The 18,891-nt window shown below is 45.6% G+C and overlaps 1 protein-coding gene across 2 annotated transcripts in view; it reads left to right on the top strand.

Annotated features, from left to right (window-relative positions):
• RIC1 (RIC1 partner of RAB6A GEF complex) overlaps positions 1 to 18,891 on the top strand; it is a 730,678-nt gene that overhangs the window by 649,262 nt on the left and 62,525 nt on the right. For both annotated transcript variants that reach the window (XM_085634197.1, XM_085634186.1), the window contains exons 22-23: positions 47 to 333; positions 16,520 to 16,714. In XM_085634197.1, the coding sequence (XP_085490323.1) occupies positions 47 to 333; positions 16,520 to 16,714 (482 nt within the window). The remainder of the gene's footprint in view (positions 1 to 46; positions 334 to 16,519; positions 16,715 to 18,891) is intronic.

The raw sequence follows: 18,891 nt of genomic DNA, 5'->3' as shown, positions 1-18,891 counted from the left end.
AGGCATATTTTTCTATCGCTGTTTTTAATATTTTGATGCTTTTCAGGTGGAGTAAGGATAGCGATTGCGCAGAAAACATGTACATTGACATGATGCTGTGGAGACATGCTCGAAGGCTCCTGGAAGAAATACGGCTGAAGGACCTTGGTTGCTTTGCTGCTCAACTTGGATTTGAACTGATTGGCTGGCTGTGCAAGGAACGCACTCGAGCAGCCCGTGTCGAGGACTTTGTGCTTGCTTTGAAAAGGCTACATAAAGATTTTCTTTGGCCATTTCCGGTCATTCCAGCTTCCTCTATTAATTCACCATTCAAGAATGGGAAATACAGGACAGGTATATTAGAAGTCCCTGCTTCTTCACTTTCTTTAGTCATCTCGAAGGATGTTGCTCCCTTACACTCTATATGGGCCTGCTACGGCGGGTGTTGTGATGGGAAAGGGAGGAGGACCATTAAACCAAAATATTCAATTTGTATTAACATTTCTTATCTTTTTCATGTAGGTCTTATGACATGCATGACAACCTAGTAATATCCTGTTGTACTATGCAGAAATATTGGCAACCTGAATTAAAAAAAGAATTACTTGATTGTGCCTTAGCCGCAGTTCAAGACTCTAATTCAAATCATGGTTTATGGGGTGTGGTATGCAAACCTGGCTCTGTCTGGTTCCCTTCTCTGCACAGAAGAAACCGTGCAGAGCAAAGTAGTATTGTGGCTTTAGTATTGCAAGACACCAATCAAACATTTAGTTAACGTTCAAAGCAAAAGTAGGTTTTATTTGGGAATCAAGGGTCCTGTCCCACCACTTAAAGGCAGGTACTCTTCTGATGATCTATTGAATGCTAATATTCATGGAGTAGTAGACAGGCAAACGCATATAAATTTAACAGAATGTACATATATCATTTAACAGACATATTAAAGACGAGTCCAACCAACCGTCTTGAATAACTTTTATTTTTCAGTTGCACAACTTCTAAATCCCATTGCAAATTAACAACCCGCTAACAGGCGTTTCATAATACACCCTGCTTTGTCAGGCTTACAAAGGTTACTAATTAGTACATCAGTATTCAATGCGTACAGTGTTTCAATAATGGGTATATTTTTATCCAATCCAGTATTTCTTAGAATGTAGCTCTGTTTAATGTAGTTTAAGTGTATCTGCTCGCTACAGCAAATATTCAAATGTACTGGTGAGTCAAAATAGCTTTAGTTAATAGGATTCTCACTGTGGGCCTATGCTAAGACATTGAGAATAAATGTATGTACTCGATACAACAATGATCTCAACAGATAAGTACTGTTCGAGGCATATGAGCTGCAGATCACACACTTAGGATAGTAGATCGCCATCTGGTGTTGGGCTTGGATGCTTGCAGGTTGTTGTTGTCTTCGGAAGAAGTCTTTGGTCACGAATTTGGTGACTCCTCCCTTGGACTACAGTGCACATGGGCATCCACTCCATCCTCAGATTGTTTTTTTCCGCCATTGGGTTCGGATGTAACGTTTCCACTCCGGTTGAAAATCTCAAATACAAGCTTTTCGAAGCGAAAAAACTTCTAACAGCTACATCGAAGCACCTTCACTCGACATCAAATTCATCGGCTCGATTCCGGACGTCGACGCGGGCTGCTGGGCCTATCCACGCCGTGAGACCTACGGCTCATGGAAAGGACGCCGTTTAAAAAATGCCCCCAGTGTGGAGCAAAATTTCCGCACACTGACCATCACAAAGTCTGCAACCTGTGCCTATCACCGGAACACGACGAAGCCAACTGTCCAGCCTGCGCAGCATTTCCATCCAAAAAGACCATTCGGGATCGAAGAGCTCGACGCCATATCATGGCACACAAACCAGCCCCGGAACCAGAAAACATCTTTGATGAGGGTCCTGATGTCCCGGAAGAAGATTCCGAGGAACTTCAAATCATCTCAGAAGCAGACGACTCAGACGACCTCATTACTCCTGGGCAACGCGTGAGTACCACTGCCCCTGCCCCAACCCCTCCAAAACCAAAGGCATTGGTCAAGACTTCGCCAGCTGGCCTCAGTCGAGACCGAAAACACCCTTCAGAAGCCCCGCCTCCGGGCTCGGCTCCGAAGAAACATAAGCCTTCCGGTGGCTCGGGCCCGAGCAAGCCGCATGTAATGGTACCCCCGGCACCGAAGACAAAAGACCCCTCGGCACCGAAATCGGAACGGACACCCTCGGCACCGAAAACATCGAGGCCCATAGATAAACCGGCACCGAAACTTTCCAAGCCGAAAGACTTAACTTCGGCACCAACACCTTCATCGGCACCGAAACCTTCATCGGCACCAACACCTTCATCGGCACCAAAACCACCGGCTAAGGACTATAATACACCTCCTAAAGCCAAAGACTCGACCGATCAACCAAAACCTCGATCGGAACCTAAAAAATCGTCGCCAAAGTCTGTTCCTGAAGAACAAGAACGTTTCCATCCAGATCCAACACAAAAAAGGATCTATATCAATCCAAAGACTGGACATGTCACTGCAGTGCCATATAAGAGACGGAAACTGGACACAACACCTGCCCCAGTTCTTATAAAAAAGAAGGACTCGGCAACATCACCTATTCCTCCTTCCTCTCCCATACAACCTTCTACCCCACCCCCTCTGCCTACACCGCCCTTACCTCTACCATCTCCATCACATACACCACCTTCACAGGATAATGATGATGACCTAGGGGGAGGGGGTGATCCTAATGATCCGTTCACGGATCCAGATACCGCACCATTGGATGTTTGGGCATACCCTCTACCAGATATACCTGACCCTACACCATATCCCTCCAAACCATCACCTCCAGATGACCACCTGGGGTTTGGACAACTAGTAAACAGGGCAGCACTTTACCATGGCGTCACCATGCACTCCGATGCACCTGAGGAAGATTTCCTCTTGGACACGTTTGAACAGTCTCAGAAAACAGTACAAATTCTACCTATGATTAAAGGTGTCACAAATCACGCCACAGAGGTATTTAAAGACCCCGTCCGTGCCAGGGAGCTTAACCCAAGAATTGAGAAAAAATATAGACCTGCCCCAGAAGATCCTTGTTACATCAAAGGACAGCTCCCTCTAGATTCTTTGGTCGTTTCCAACGCAAGGAAACGCGCCAACTCCCAAACCACGGCAGATACACCACCCCCTGACAAAGAATCTAAACTATTAGAAGCTTCGGGCAAACGAGTAGCAGCACAAGCTGCTTATCATTGGCGTATTGCCAACACCCAAGCCCTACTAGCACGCTATGATAGAGCTCACTACGATCAGTTGGAGAATCTGCTACAACACCTGCCAGACCAATACAAGACCCAGGCAAATGACCTTATACAAGAGGGAAAACTCATCTCAAATGCGTCAATTAAATGCGCACTTGACGCCGCAGACACCGCCTCTACAGCAATAAACACAAGTGTACTCCTCAGACGCCATGCCTGGCTACACATTTCAGGCTTTAAGCCAGAAGTACAAAGTACCATACTCAGCCAACCATTTAACCAAGAACAGTTATTTGGGCCAGCAGTAGACACTGCACTAGAAAAAATGAAGAAAGACACAGAGACTGCTAAGTCCATGGGAGCATTCCAGTCTCCACAACCACGCGGCTCCTTTCGGCGCTCCTTCTACAGAGAAGCCTCCAAGAATATGGGAGCAGACACCTCCTCTACCTTCAAAACCTCTCAACAAACATCCCCCAGCAGAGGATATTTTAGAGGAGGATATAGAGGAAACAACACCAAGGGACGAGGTCGAGGCAATACCAACACTCGTCCCTCCCCCGCCACAAAACAGTGACTTTCCTCCACTCCCCCCAGACCATTCCACTCCAGTCGGGGGAAGACTCAAACAATTCCTACCTGTCTGGAACTCCATCACAACACACAAGTGGGTAAGACAAATTATCCAGTATGGTTACTGCCTGGAACTCACCACTACCCCCCCCCCCCCCCCCACACATACCACCCAAGCAGCGTCCCATGTCACCAGACCATCTAATGCTCCTCAAACAAGAGGTTCTCTCATTGCTTCAAAAACACGCAATAGAACCAGTTCCCTTACAACATATGGGTACAGGGGTATACTCACTGTACTTCCTAATCCCCAAAAAGGACGGGACTCTAAGACCAATACTCGACCTCAGACCCCTAAATCTGTATATAAACTCAGATAATTTCCATATGATCACTCTTCAACAAGTGCTCCCACTACTACAACAAGGGGATTTCCTTACCACACTAGATCTCAAGGACGCTTATTTTCACATTCCCATACATCCTGCTCACGGGAAGTACCTAAGGTTTGTGATGGATGGACAACACTATCAGTTTACAGTCCTTCCATTCGGGGTGACAACTGCGCCCAGAGTATTCACCAAGTGTCTAGCAGTTGTAGCAGCGCATCTCAGAAGACAACAAATTCACGTCTCCCCGTATCTAGACGACTGGCTAATAAAAGCCAACTCATTCAACAAATGCATTCTACACACTCACCAAACTATTCAACTCTTACACAGCTTGGGATTCACAATAAACTATCCCAAATCTCATCTCCAACCCTCCCACATACATCAATATCTGGGAGCCACCATAAATACCTCCAAAGCCCTAGCATATCCCAGCCCAGCCAGGATAGCCAATATACAAGCTCTGATCGCAAAATTTCAAACCCAACACTCTCTTCCAGCAAGTGTTCATGCAACTCATAGGCATGATGGCGTCCTGCATCTTCATTGTGCCTTATGCAAGACTACAAATGCGTCTCTTGCAAGAATGTCTAGCACGTCAGTGGAATCAGGCTCATGGACAACTAACAGATCTGGTGTTGGTGGACAGCCGCTCACATCGCTCTCTAAAATGGTGGAACACAATAAACCTGTCCAAAGGGCGGCCGTTCCTCGAGCCTCTTCCACAAATAGTGCTAACAACGGACGCCTCACTCACGGGATGCAGAGCCCATCTCCTAGGACACACCACTCAGGGCAAATGGACCACTCAACAGAAAGTGCTCCATATCAATTACCTGGAACTACTGGCAATATTCCTAGCACTAAAATCATTCCAAATACATCTCCAGAACAAAACTGTCCTCATCCGTACGGACAACATGACAGCCATGTATTGTATACAAAAACAAGGAGGCACACATTCTCTCCAGCTGTCCCAGCTCGCACAGAACATTTGGAGATGGGCCGTTCCCCAGAACATATACGTACTTGCAGAACACCTTCCAGGGGTTCACAATCAGATTGCCAACCTGTTAAGTCGTCAGACTCAACAGATCCACGAATGGGAATTACATCCACAAGTCCTACTCCCCTTTTTCCAACAATGGGGCCAACCAGACATAGATCTGTTCGCCACACTCAAATGCAAAATGCCCAACCTTCGCCGCCAGGTTTCCCCACCCACAGTCCAAGGGCAATGCGATATGGATGAACTGGTCAGGCAGATTTGCGTACGCTTTTCCGCCTCTCCCACTCATTCCATTCGTGGTACACAAGATCCGGCAACAGTCTCTCAAACTGATCCTAGTAGCTCCCACATGGGCACGCCAGCCCTGGTTCACAACACTGCTGGAACTCTCTCTAGTTCCACACCAAAAACTGCGCCTCTCCCCGTCCTTATTAACCCAGAACCATGGAGAAATCAGACACCCAGATCCAGGACAACTGAATCTAGCGATCTGGCTCCTGAAGTCCTAGAGTTCGGTTACCTCAACCTACCACCAGACTGCATGAATATTATAAAAGAGGCCAGACGACCTACCACTAGAGCCTGCTACGCTGCAAAATGGAAAATATTTGCCATTTACTGCACTAACAATGATATACGCCCACTGGATGCATCCATCCAGAAAAGATTTGCTACTTACTACACTTGCAAAGATGTAATTTAGCGTACTCATCCATACGTCTCCACCTAGCAGCATTAGCAGCCTACTTACAAAATCGACAACACTTGTCACTATTTAGAGTACCTGCGATTAAAGCCTTCATGGAAGGCCTTAAGAGAATTATTCCGCCCAGATTACCACCCTCTCCAGTGTGGAATCTAAGCATTGTTCTTACAAGGCTCATGGGACCCCCGTTTGAACCTATGCATAAATGCAATCTGCAGTTCCTCACATGGAAAGTGGCTTTCCTTATTGCTATCACATCCCTTAGAAGGGTAAGTGAAATCCAGGCTTTAACAATACAAGAACCATTCCTACAATTACACCGCAACAAAGTGGTTCTTAGAACAAATCCGAAATTCCTGCCAAAAATCATATCTCCGTTCCATCTTAACCAATCAGTTTAGCTACCAGTGTTCTTCCCAAATCCGGACTCGGTAGCTGAAAGAGCTCTTCATACCTTAGACGTTAAAAGAGCCCTGCTTTACTACATTGACAGAACCAAATCATTCCGCAAAACCAAACAATTGTTTGTTGCTTTCTCTCCACCACATAAAGGCAACCCCATTTCCAAATCCGGGATAGCCAGGTGGATAGTTAAATGTATCCAAATATACTACCACAAGGCTAAACGCACACTATCAGTTCCCCCTAGAGCGCATTCCACATGCAAAATAGAGGCTTCCATGGCATTCTTAGGAAACATTCCCTTAGAAGATATTTGTAAGGCAGCCACATGGTCTACAACACACACCTTCACTAAACACTACTGTGTTGACGTGCAAGCAAAACAACAAGCTTCTGTAGGTCAGGCTGTCCTTAAAACCTTATTCCAAACTGCTGCAACCGATACAGGTGACCACCGCTAGGGGAGACACTGCTATATAGTCTATCCTAAATGTGTGATCTGCAGCTCATATGCCTCGAACGGAATATGCTACTTACCAGTATGCATCTGTTCTTGGCATGTAGAGCTGCAGAGCCACACACGCCCACCCACCTCCCCGGGACCTGTATCTGTTCCAGCATCGTCTTACTTAGACATTACACATGGACATCGCTCTCTTTTTACAATCTCCATCATTTCCCATCATGGCGAAAAACAATCTGAGGATGGAGTGGATGCCCATGCGAACTGTAGTCCAAGGGATTAGTCACCTATCTCGTGACCAAAGACTTCTTCCGAAGACAACAACAACCTGCAAGCATCCGAGCCCAACACCAGATGGCGATCTACTATCCTAAGTGTGTGGCTCTGCTGCTCTACATGCCAAGAACAGATGCATACTGGTAAGTAGCATATTCCTTTTAGTAGTTCTGTTAGATATTTCTTATTGTAAACCCATGATATAGCATCCCTCAAAGTTTAGGTGTGGTGCTGCAGTGTGGAGGGCACCTGGCCTTGGAATAATTGGATTAGCTGGAATGTGTAACGTTCATAGGTACTTATATTTTTTCATTTTGCACCCTAGTAATTCACATTATTTCCTCTTTGCTCTCAAAAAGTGTACTTTCATCAAGATGTCTGCTTCTAAGGGCACCAGGCCCCTCCCTCTTCTTCCGGAACCTGTTTTTCTAATCCTCTTGTTTTAACGATAGTTCCTCATTCTGCTTTTACAGTGTGTGTGTAATGGCCTATATTTTATGTTGCTTTTTGGACATCTCGGCTATAGTTTTCTGCATATCAACTGCTGCTTCCCCAAGAAAAGCAATGTGCTTCTTAAGCTTACTTAAACAGGACTTAAAGTCAGCCTTGATAGTCCTTATGTCTTGTAGGAAGCTGGCTTATCAGCAGGTAGTGCTAAGCATTTGTTGACCCACAAAGAGGCAATAAATGAGACGCACACTCAAGAATAAAACCGAGACCAGCTTAGAAAAATAAGTCGTATTTTTATATAAATTTGGATACCAAGAATTTCAATAGCAAGTAAGAATTTTTTTAAATATTGAATTTTGCAGGTAAGCAAAATTATCTCTTAAATGTGCCTTTACCACAATGCTTTCATATGAGAGAAAAGGCATAGATATCATTCAGGTATTATCAGTCAGTTTCTCGGTGTCTATCTTCAGGACTTTGGGTCGTAGGTGGCCAAGGTCCAAAGTACTACTGGCAGCTTCTCGTTACCTTCCCTCGGGTGTCTGGTTGCAGAGGGGCTGGTCGCGTTGGTAGCGGAGCTTGCTACTCCGGTAAGAATTGGGGCCACCTAGAAACAGGCTGCAGAGGGGGACTTGGGCACAAGTCTGGGAGCTCCCAAAGGGGGGCTCAAATCACAAAGGTCCTGGGGACAAAGGAGCACAGTTGGTTCGTCGGTAACCGGACTGGGGCGCTTGGGTGCACAAGGGGATAGGTCGACTGGGCTCTGTGTGGCTTGGAACCTTGCAGATGTCAGTCTCGCAGTTTGAGGGTGCAAAATCAGAACAGCTGGGTCACTCTGGGAGTGGGTCTCTACGGTGCTGAGGTCCCTTGATGGCTCCTTTGTCTTGGAGTCCCAACTGGACTCTCAGGGTCTATTCTTGCGGCAAGGAGTCCAGTACCCCAGGTATTCGTCCTGTGTGGCTTTAGGTGGTCCTGGTGTCCTCTCACTCGGTGGGGGGGGACAGATCAGGAGCACAGGGTCCTCTTCCTGGGAAGGCTGCTATCGTTGGGCTGGCCTGGGAGCGTCAACATGCTAAACCAATTTTTGTTTAAATGCATGCGGACTGCAGTGGAGTACTTCCTCTACTCCAACCGAGATTGCTTGACGATTTGTAAAGGACTGACAGTTTCCAGGGGCTTTTAGAATCTGGTCAGCTGCAGGACGAGTTGCTTGGTCGCGATTGTTGAGAATTAGTGCAGCAGGCAGGGTTTGTCACCAAAAGTTCACAGCAGTCTTCCATTCTCGCTTTTTTCTATGGCTCTCGGTGTCCATCTCTTCTTGATATGTTCAATCACAGTTCCTGGTGTCAGGAGTGCCACCTAAATGCTCAATTTAGAGACGCTCAAGGGGAGTGATAGATAGTAGCCAATGGGCACCCCGCTGTATGACCGCTTCCTGTGGGAAGTGGGCATAACCCTGACCAGGAGAGCCTAATTCCACCAAAATCAAGATGGTGGAATTCTAAAAGTCATGTCAACATCATGTGGCCCACCTTAGGGGTGGTAGTAACCTGAGAAGGGGACATGCCTTCTAACTAGTTAATTTTCCCGCCTGTCTTGGTGCCAAATGGGCCTGGGGCAGTGGGTATCATTTCTCCTATCTGGGGAAGCCTTGGGTTGCATATCAAAGGTGGCAGAGGTCTTTGAGGCTTCCTGCCTTGATATGCTGATCACTTAGCCATTCCGCTTGGAGGAGGTGACAACACCTCCGGATGGAGCAGGCATTGTTTCTGCCCTCAGAGAGCACAGACTGTCACCTACAGGGGGTCAGAAACCTGAATTTTGTTGCAGGCTGGTCTGCGCCAGTCAGCCGGCACACTAGTAGTTGGTAGGTATTCAGGGGCCACCTCTAAGGTGCCCCCTGGGTGCATGTATTAATACATTTAACACTGAAACCAGCACGCGATGTTTGATACCAAGCATCTCTAGTTTCAGCGAAGCCATCATGTAGCTGGGGAACTCTTAAACACCAGTGTCCTGCACATGTTCTTAAAATGGCTTCCCTGGTCACTTGCAAAATCTAAGAACCGACTTAAACATCACAGGGGCATATTTGCTCATGCATATATGCCTGCACATGTAGTATAGAACTCCCTACGGTAGGGGTGGCTTACCTATACTGAATGCAGTGTCTGCGTGCCATGTCGTATCTTCACTTTTCTCTGCACCTTGACACGCAGCCTGCAATGGCAATCTGCATGTTGGGGCAAAGGGGTTCCCTAGGGTTGCACAGTACATGCTTCAGCCCTTAGGGACCCTGTTTAGCTTCCTTAACCTATGTGCCATGGGTACCATTTACGAGTGACTTACAAGGGGTGCTAAAGGTATTGCCAATTGGGTAAACAATTGGCAATGTTTTAGGGAAAGAGATCTGTCACTGAGGACTTAGATAGAAGGAACCCAGTGCATTTCTGTCGAAAGTGCATCAGATACCAGGCAAAAAGGGGGGTTGACCATGTCAAAAAGGGACACTTTCCAACTGATCTGTATTAATTTAGTTGAGGAAATGTTTAAGGAACTCTTGAGTGATGTCCACCCAAACTGATTCCAGGAACTTGGTGTTCTGTTCAGTCCAAGCTATGCACTTCATAGTCATGACTTACTTTCCTCTTTTGTTTGTGCTGTAGAAGCTCCTTCACCTGATTGATCTCTCTTGCTTCGTTGGTTGTCCATTGAAGTAGCCAGAGTGACAAGTTGCAAAGCACCAATCCCCACACTCTGTTCCAAGCTGGCTGTGGCACCTGCCCAGTACATGGTGATATGGTTTTCAGTTGGGTTCTGGGACTGAACAGTGCTCCTCCAGATTCAGTTCCTAGAGGTAGAACTCACTATCCTCTACTACAACCAACATCTCATAGAGACATCTAGCCGCAGATTCCTTAACTTGTGAATTCTCCCCAGACCTCAGATTGGATCCTGAAAAAATTTCTCACCAGGACCTCTGTGCTCCGGGAAGTGGCACCGCATGGCTCAGTACGTCTGCTCCAGATATGACGTCAGCGGAGCCATATAAGTCCCCTCCGGCACGCTGACGTCCGTTTCTTCTTTTTCCGCGTTGCACATATCTCTAGCCGTTTTCGGCCTGCTGTGACAAACTTTCCCGTCTGAAACAGTGTACTAAATTCCTGTGCCCTCTGGGTTTAAGTCCTGTGGGTCCTGTGCTTGCCAGATGTCGACTACGGACCCACATTTTATCTGTATGTGGTGCTTGGGCGAGCATCACAACACCGATGAGTGTGACGCATGCCAGTAGTTGAAGCTGACGGCACTGCGGGAGCGGTGCATGAAACTTCTGATGGCACAGTTGTCGCGGGCCTCCAGCTCCTTGCGACGTCAGTCTTCCTCCCGGTCCAGGGGTCATTCCCATGAGCACCAGTCTTTACCTCGTGGTCAACTGCAGCGGTCCCAGTCTCCGGCTACATCTCATGGTAAGCGACATTGTAAGAGATCGAAGTCCCGGCTCTCTCTGGCTTCTTCGACTCCCGATGTGGATGGCAGAGACCCCTCCCTCTTCCCCGTGTTATTGCAACGCTGTTATGTGTGTTTTGTGGCATCAGTCGCCGGATCAGTGCCTTGGCCCTGGTCTTCTGGTACTTCTGACTCGCCGCCTGTCTTGAGACCCTGCATATAGGGTCAGTGGGGTTCTTTGGATTCACCTGTTGTCTGAATACCTTATCACACAATTTCCTTTATCCTTTGTGATATTGGCCACTTGGCCTTATTGCCCTTTTTTCTGTCCTTAACTGTCGCTCACAACTTTTTCTCTTGCCCTGTTGTTGCGTTTGAAACCTTGTTTCTTGGTTGCAGTTCCTTTGGCAGCCTCTTATCTCCCGTTTGGGTTCTATCACGTATCAGTGGTACCCAGTTTTTGCTCTACACTCCTTTGGAGTTGTTTCCTTCTACTCTTCGATTGTTACAATGGCGATGTCTTTTCTTGAGGAGGTTTTTTCCTTATTACCTCCGGGTAATCGTTTTACTCCTGTTGGCTGTTAAACCATGAGGATTTGGCCACACACACCAGTATTGCGCTATGCCACCTCTCCTGGCTAGAGGTAGGATTGGTGATTTTCGTGAAAACGTGTTGTCCCTAAGCTTTGGGATTCAATGGTGCTGCCTTGTGCCTCTGGTGGTACAGGCACCCACCAAGCCAGCAATTCATATTTCTCTCATGTTGGGAAATATACGGCATACCCCAGGTAGTTGACCATTCCTACTGCTGCGGATGCTCAGCATGGTCGGTCTGGTTGGCATTCAAATGTGGAATGGCATAGGTTCTCCTGTTTTCCTTCTGCCCCACCTCACTGCCTTTGTGTGACCTGTTATCCTTCCCTCACAGTTGTTGGGTGGCCTGTTATCCATGCCTCCTGGTCGTTGGGTAATCTGTTCTCCTTGCCTCACGGCTGTCGAGCAGTCCTTGTATGAACTTGTGTTCAATATATATGTCAAGTTCCATGGTTGCCCATCTGATGGGGATTGCTCCCTCATCTGTCTTGCACGAGTCTTTCTCCTGGCTATCCCTTTGGGTGAGTATGAAATACTCAGTTATGCCTTCTTGTCGACCTCCTAGTTCTAGGTATTGGTAGGCGTTTTTGGACAACTGCACTCCTTCATGTTTTTCCCTTGGGGAGCACATCCCTGTTGAGATTATTCTAGCAGGCAATGTTGTCTTGTGTTCTAGCCCCGCCCTGTTCTTGGAGGGGCACCCCCCCTTTTTTCTACTTTATATCGCTGGTCCTCGGGGCATTGTCTGTATGCCTTGAGCATTGCAGTGTTTATAAAAGTTGCCAAAAAGTATCCAAGTCTGAGCATTTGCAGTTTGGCCAGGAGGAGTACTCTCTAACACCAGCCAAATATCCAGGACCCATGAGGTACCATTTAGGGGTTAGGACTCACTCCAACAGATGCCAGCAGCGTCCAGTTGGGTCTTGTCAGCTGGACAGTGGACAGTTGACGAGAGAGAGAGAGGCCTCTCGAAGCTTGTTGTATTGCTGTAACTCAAACAGGAGGACAGGCAACTGGCATTTGGAGTCACTTCTCGCGTCCTGGGTTTCTTCAGGTTCTTCAGACTGCATGGCAGTCTTTCTGATTATTAGTTTTTCTGATTATTCACAGGTCCAGGAGCATTCTAAGGAGGGTACTGGGGTTGCCACATTTATACCCAGTGACAGCCTGTGGGTGGGAAATCTCCTAGCCACTCCATAACCAATGAGGTAAATGTTCCTATGGGGTGCCCCTACCCACATTTGCACCACTTCCTGTGTATTTTACTGTAAGCTATCCCACAGTCTCCCTCTTTCTCTGAAAATACCATAGTAGAACCCTTTCTGGTTCCAACCCCGAGGGTTGGCTATGGAAAATGGGCAAATCCTCCCTTGTGGTCTCTCCAAACCAGCTCTGGGGCCGCTCCCCACTCCCACTTAGATTGTAGCCAAGCTGACTAGGAAGACAAAGGGAGGCAGGCCTAGGTGTGAGCTACATCTGCCCGTGACTGGATAAGCATCCTTTAAAGCTCAGGAAGGGGCCATCCTGCTCAATGAGGAAAACACCTCTCCACACCCAAGCATTTTGTCCACTGTCTGGGACCAATCTACATCTCACTAGAGGGGGGGCATTCAGCAGTCAGGTGGCACTGGCAGAAAGGCTTTTTTGGCTTAGCCAGAGACATGACATTTTTCTAATAGTGTTATTTCTAAAATAGTAATATAAAATCATTTTTCTAGCTGCTCTCAGACTAAAATTAAGCATTGTAAGTTGTTACAGTGTAACCCAGTGATTTACTATTGGAGAGCCAGCCTTAGCTGTGCAGTGAAAAATACAACCTTGGGGCTTCACTGCCAGGACATGTAAATCACTAAATATAACATGTCCTATGTTTTACATTCTATGTACCTTGCCCTATGGGCACTTAGAGCTTACTTTTTGGGTGACTTATAAGTAATAAAAAAGCACGGTTTGGGCCTGGCAAGAGGTTAATTTTACCAGGACGAAATGGATGTTCAAATACAGCCGGTACCGGCCTAGAGATGTTTTTTGGTGCTACTTTAGTTGGTGACACAATGAGTGCTGCAACCTGCTAGTAGTAGTTAGTTTACAGGCCCTGGATGCATGTAGTACTATATACTAGGGACTTCTAAGTAAATTAAATTTGCCAATTAGGAATGTGTACATTTTAGCACGTTTTAAAGTGGAGAACAAACACTTTCCCATTGACTAGCAGGAGTAGTGTTCACAATCTTAAATGGCCAACAAAAACGGGTTCAGTAAGGAAGGCAAAAATCTGTGGGAATGTCACACAAATTATGGTAATTTCTTACATTGGTGGATATTTCTAACTGCAGATTCCTCATCTTTTGAATATCCCAGGTGCCAAATTGGATCCAAAAGATATTTCAGCGTAGGCCCTGTGCAGCAATAGGTGCTGTTGGGTGGCTCTGCATCAACTCCCATCCAGCCCTGAAAGTGACAGCTGGAGACAAATATAGGCCGACCAAGTGTGCTCACGTCAGTTCCTTTCTTTCCTTGCTTTCATACTTGGATCCAGAACTAGCTCCTAATTTTTTATCATCAGTGACTAGCTTTTTTCTCTTCATTCTTCACCAGTATGCAAGAGATTATGTCCCCTGCTAAATCTGCAGGGTTTTAGGCTTGTAGGGACAATCACAAACAAATGTCTGAGACAGATTACCCACGAGCTGTGTCTCTGGTGTTAGTGGTCGGGGCTATGACTCCAAGTGTGCAAGGAGAGAGCACTGATGCACCCGAAATCCAAACTGTACGTCGCCAAGCATGGAAGGAAGTTGCCTAAATGCTGCTCTCACTCAAAGTCAAGGAGAATAGACAAGTTCCTGCTAATGGAACTCGTCCGGCAACAGGTTGTCATTGCAGTTCAAGTTAGATCCACAGGCTTCTCGGGTTCAGCTCTCACTCATGGTTATGCTTTTTGACTCGCCTCTCTGGTAAGAAGGCAGAATCTGCCCTCAAGTGCTTTAAAGAAAGTAGAGCTACTTCGTGCTCCCTCTGTCTTTTCTCTTCCTCAAGGCAGTATCCTCAATAATTTTGCACCTTTATGAGCATAATTGGGGCTTCACCTTCAGACAAAGTCAAGACCCACCTCCCAGACTCCCCAGTACTATTTGGGTAGGGGCAGCTGACTGCATCAAGGCCAGCATGAAAAATAAACCTCCCTGTCCCCAGCCTCTGTGATAGCAGCCTCCAAGGCGCTTTATTTGTGCTTATCCGCACATGTACAACCCATGGAAGGAAGGTTCACAAATTTTCTGCGCAAAGGCAAACCATAGCAGCTTACAGGTGAGTCTTGCAGATACAGGACTCCTCTCTGTCCTTTATTTCTGCCCTGTTGCCTATTCTGTGTACACCAGAGCACCTTTTAAAGGTTTATTTGTCCATATTGTGGCAGGAAGTTCAGACATTTTAGAAGAAAGGAGTCATAGAGCGGGTCACAGCTTTGGAGACCTGAACTGGGTTGTTACTCTGTTATTTCCTAGTGTCTAAAAAGGAAGGAGGTCTTTGCCCTATTTTAAATCTTCAACCATTCAACGTTTTCCTGCAGAAGGACAAATTCAAGATGCTCATATTGGCCCAGTATTTATCTATCCTCAATCCAAGAAACTGGGTAGTTGCGTTGGACCTGCACAATGCTGATTTCCATATTCCCATCCTGTAAGCACACAGGCGCTATCTGCGTCTGAATTTGGTTATTGAGCATATTTAGTTTACCATGCTCCGTTTCAGCGAAAGAAATGCTGACACAATCTTTTTCCAGGTGGTTAGTCGTCTGCATTAAGATCTGCTATGCGATGGCCAGAAACCGGCTTCCAGAAGGGTTGAGGTCCCATTCCACCTGGGCCAAGGCTGTACCACTGCATTAGCACGCAAATCACCTGGTATTTATCAGGGTGAAATGTGGGCATCAGTGCACACATTAACAAAGCACTACCTCACTGACAGCCAGGTCAGCATTTTGGCTGTTCCGGCTTGCAGAGCATTTTGGTCTGAGTCATTCCACAGACCCGCCACTAGGGAGGTACTGCTTTGAATCTATTCTAAAAGTGAGGAGTCTGGAGTTATCTATCAGAAGAACAAGTTATTTACCTTCAGTAACACTCTTTCAAGTGAATACTCTAACTAACCACAGATGTGTTCAGCCTCTCTGTTCTGCGGAATGGACTCCTTTCCATCTAAAAATGTCCCAAATTAGAGCTCTGCACCATAGCACAAACAATTGACGTCCGTGTACTTGGGTGGCACCTATACGCACTCCAGTCATCACTTCCGGGGCAGAGTAAGTCGACATGGAGCCACACAACACTGCGTACTGACACACAGGTGCTATGTTAAAAAATCTTTAGGCGCCAGTCTGGCACCTGGAGCTAGTCTAATGTTTTTTTTTTTTAAACACATTTTATTAAGCATTTCTTATTACAACCATTCACAGTTCAGTTTATATAATGTGACCTTCCGCCCTTTTAGACTTACAATATTAGCAACAGGCAGAGTTTGCATGAACTATTTCTCTCGCTCTGATATCCATTGAATGCATATTATATTACAAATTCTATCCTTCTGTTATACGGTTCCATTGTTGCTTAGTATACCTCTGCTAGCTCCATATTGGGGATAGTCTAATGTTGAGGAATCTGTGGTTAGACAGGAAAGAGCGTAACCAAAGGTAAGTAACTTGTTCATCATTAAGAGAAATCGAAATTTGACCATGGTCCCAAGCACCAAGTCAACAAAAAGCATTTTGAATACCGATTTGCCTTTTCCTAAAAATGCTTGGAGATTGAAAACAATTATAAAGGAAAATTATATGATGATATAATATATGAGGAGTATTCATTTTCTTCACTTTGATGGCCAAATGTTTTTTTTATTTACTGCGCTACCAGAGTCCCTCAATAATAATGACTTGTTTTTTGTGTGCATTATAGCTATTGGGGAGCAGTTCCTCCAGTCCCAGTCTGCCGAAAATTTTATGAACATGGATTTGGACACAGGGGTTTCAAATCCGCCTCGAAGTCACAGTTGGCTTGGCAGCCTGACCTCCACCCAGCGAGAAATGGACACCGCTTCCTCCAATGGACCCCACACCCAGGATGCTTTCCTCTCTCCACTATTAAGTAAAGGTAGCTTGATCATTCATGTTTTCTTCTTTGGGTTTCTAAAAATAATTGCATTTGTTTGTGTTTAGTTTTTGAAGTTTCAGCCTTTTACTAATGCCAACCATACATTGAGGGAGATATAACCCCAAGGTGTGTAATTTGTTCCCCCTTTTAACCTCTAGACTCTTCGAAACTCCATGTGCCCTTGTTTTCTTTGGCATTGGCCCTTCTCCCACTAATTGTGCAACAAGAGTGCTACAGATTAGGCCAGCGTTCAATGGTCCCAGGAGATTAGAAGGACGTACAAAAAGTGAAGGACTTCATCTCTCTGTAGCAACCTTTTTTGCTTTACTCTTGATCTTGGTCTGAGTGATTGTTGAGCGCCAGTCTTTTTAGTGTGCTGTGCTTGTTCAGGTATGAGTATATAGCAGTGCAGCTTACAATGTAGCATTTGTGTTTTGTGAACAATAATTTTGTTTGGCCAAAAACATAAAAACAATTAAAAAATGAGCAGTAGAGATGAGGGACGTCGGGGAAAATAAACTATATTTACATTTCTTTTTTAAACTTCCATATTTCAAGGAAAGAACAGCTATTATTAGCAACTTTTTTGTGTCTTTTTTGGAGCAGATTTCATATGCAATTCCATATGTTCCAGGCTTGCTACCACAACTCAAGCCTTCTATAAGAATCAAGATGTTGTTTGGTTGTCTCTTCTTCTACTCTTAATGTGCTTAAAGGACATCTACTGCCTTACCTCCCTTTTTATTCAAATAGTTTTGGGATTTCATGTTAAGTAAAATCATATATGGTGGGTATACATACATTCACCAAAAATGAACTTGTTGCAAAGGCAACATTCAACAGGTCCTCTTGGAGTCATACTGTGATAAAATAACTAAACCAATATAATCTCCATTGTATCCTCCATACTTACTTTACCCTGCATAGACCCTTTCACTTTGGTCTCCTGAGAGCTTGGTCCCTCATTCACTTATTATATTTATAATATATTTTTTTCACAATATGCGCAGACTATAATTGGTCAGAGCTTTGAAATTAAATTCTTCAAATGAAACCTACACTTTGTTTCTTAAGTACCTTGTCTCTCTGAAGACCAGCTCTCCACTTTGAGCATTGAAGACAGTATACTCTGCTTTCCCCATTCTCTCTATAAGCGTGGTAGATAGAGTTGCCAGGTACAGGCAGTGATGTTTGGTAGTTTCCCAATAGTTGATTTATTCACCTTGCTCCAAATTTCCTTAACCCTTTGTAGAAATAATATTATTATTGGGATCCTATCTGTCTTCCATCAGAAGGCAATTGCCAGCTTGAAAAGTAAGAGGAATTGCGTAATTAGTCTCCCCTACCAGCCCATTACCATCATACTGGCTCCACACCTTTAACTGAGATTCACACTGTTTGACTGCACTTGAGCCGCACCTCACCAAGGACGCCCAAAGGGCTGAATCCAGTCTAGGTTTGCTCATGTTTTGGTCTGAAGGAGACTTGGCCGGTCTGAAGGAGACTGGGCCTGGCAGTACAGGATGGACTGTTCTTATTGGAGCAGGACCAAGACTGATTTCAATATTGCTGGTTTATGTTTAGAGTGGTGTAGTGGGTAAACAAATAATGGTTTTGAATGTGGCTCTTTCTAATTTCCAGTGGCTCAGATTAATTTAATCATTCTACTCCTTTTTTTGTTTTCTAAATTTGGCCATGTGATGGCATAAGAATGCACATAAACCTTTATGGAGCCCACTGCGGCCCTCCATTGTTCCATGTGTCCCTGAAGATAAAAGTATAAGTACTGTATGACACACAGCCAAAATGCAAAGGAGCACTGTTCAGGGTCAAAGACCAGGATGAACTCAGTAAGTGATAAGAGGTGCTTGGTTTGTGAATTATTGATGCATTCTGGTGTAGTATTATTTAAAGGGGTGCATCTTCAACTCTTTCCTAAATTGGAGCTGTGTTGGGGCAGTCCTGATGTATAGGGGGATGCTGGTCCAGATCCTGGGTGCATTGATGGGAAAGGCCTGCTGGCTTGCTTGTTCTTTTTAGTCTGCAATCTGATGTGTTGTGCTGAGAACCACCAGAGATGGTGAACTTGTCTGTAAGATAATTGGGGGTGCTAGTCACAATGACTTTCTAAATGACACAGCTGGTGTCGAAGATGGTGAGGGCTGTCTAGGGGAGCC

The sequence above is a fragment of the Triturus cristatus genome, chromosome 2_1, assembly GCF_964204655.1.
Source record: "Triturus cristatus chromosome 2_1, aTriCri1.1, whole genome shotgun sequence".
Classification (NCBI taxonomy): Eukaryota; Metazoa; Chordata; class Amphibia; order Caudata; family Salamandridae; genus Triturus; species Triturus cristatus.
The sequence above is the reverse complement of the archived record's forward strand: the minus strand, read 5'-3'. Positions and strand labels throughout refer to the sequence as shown.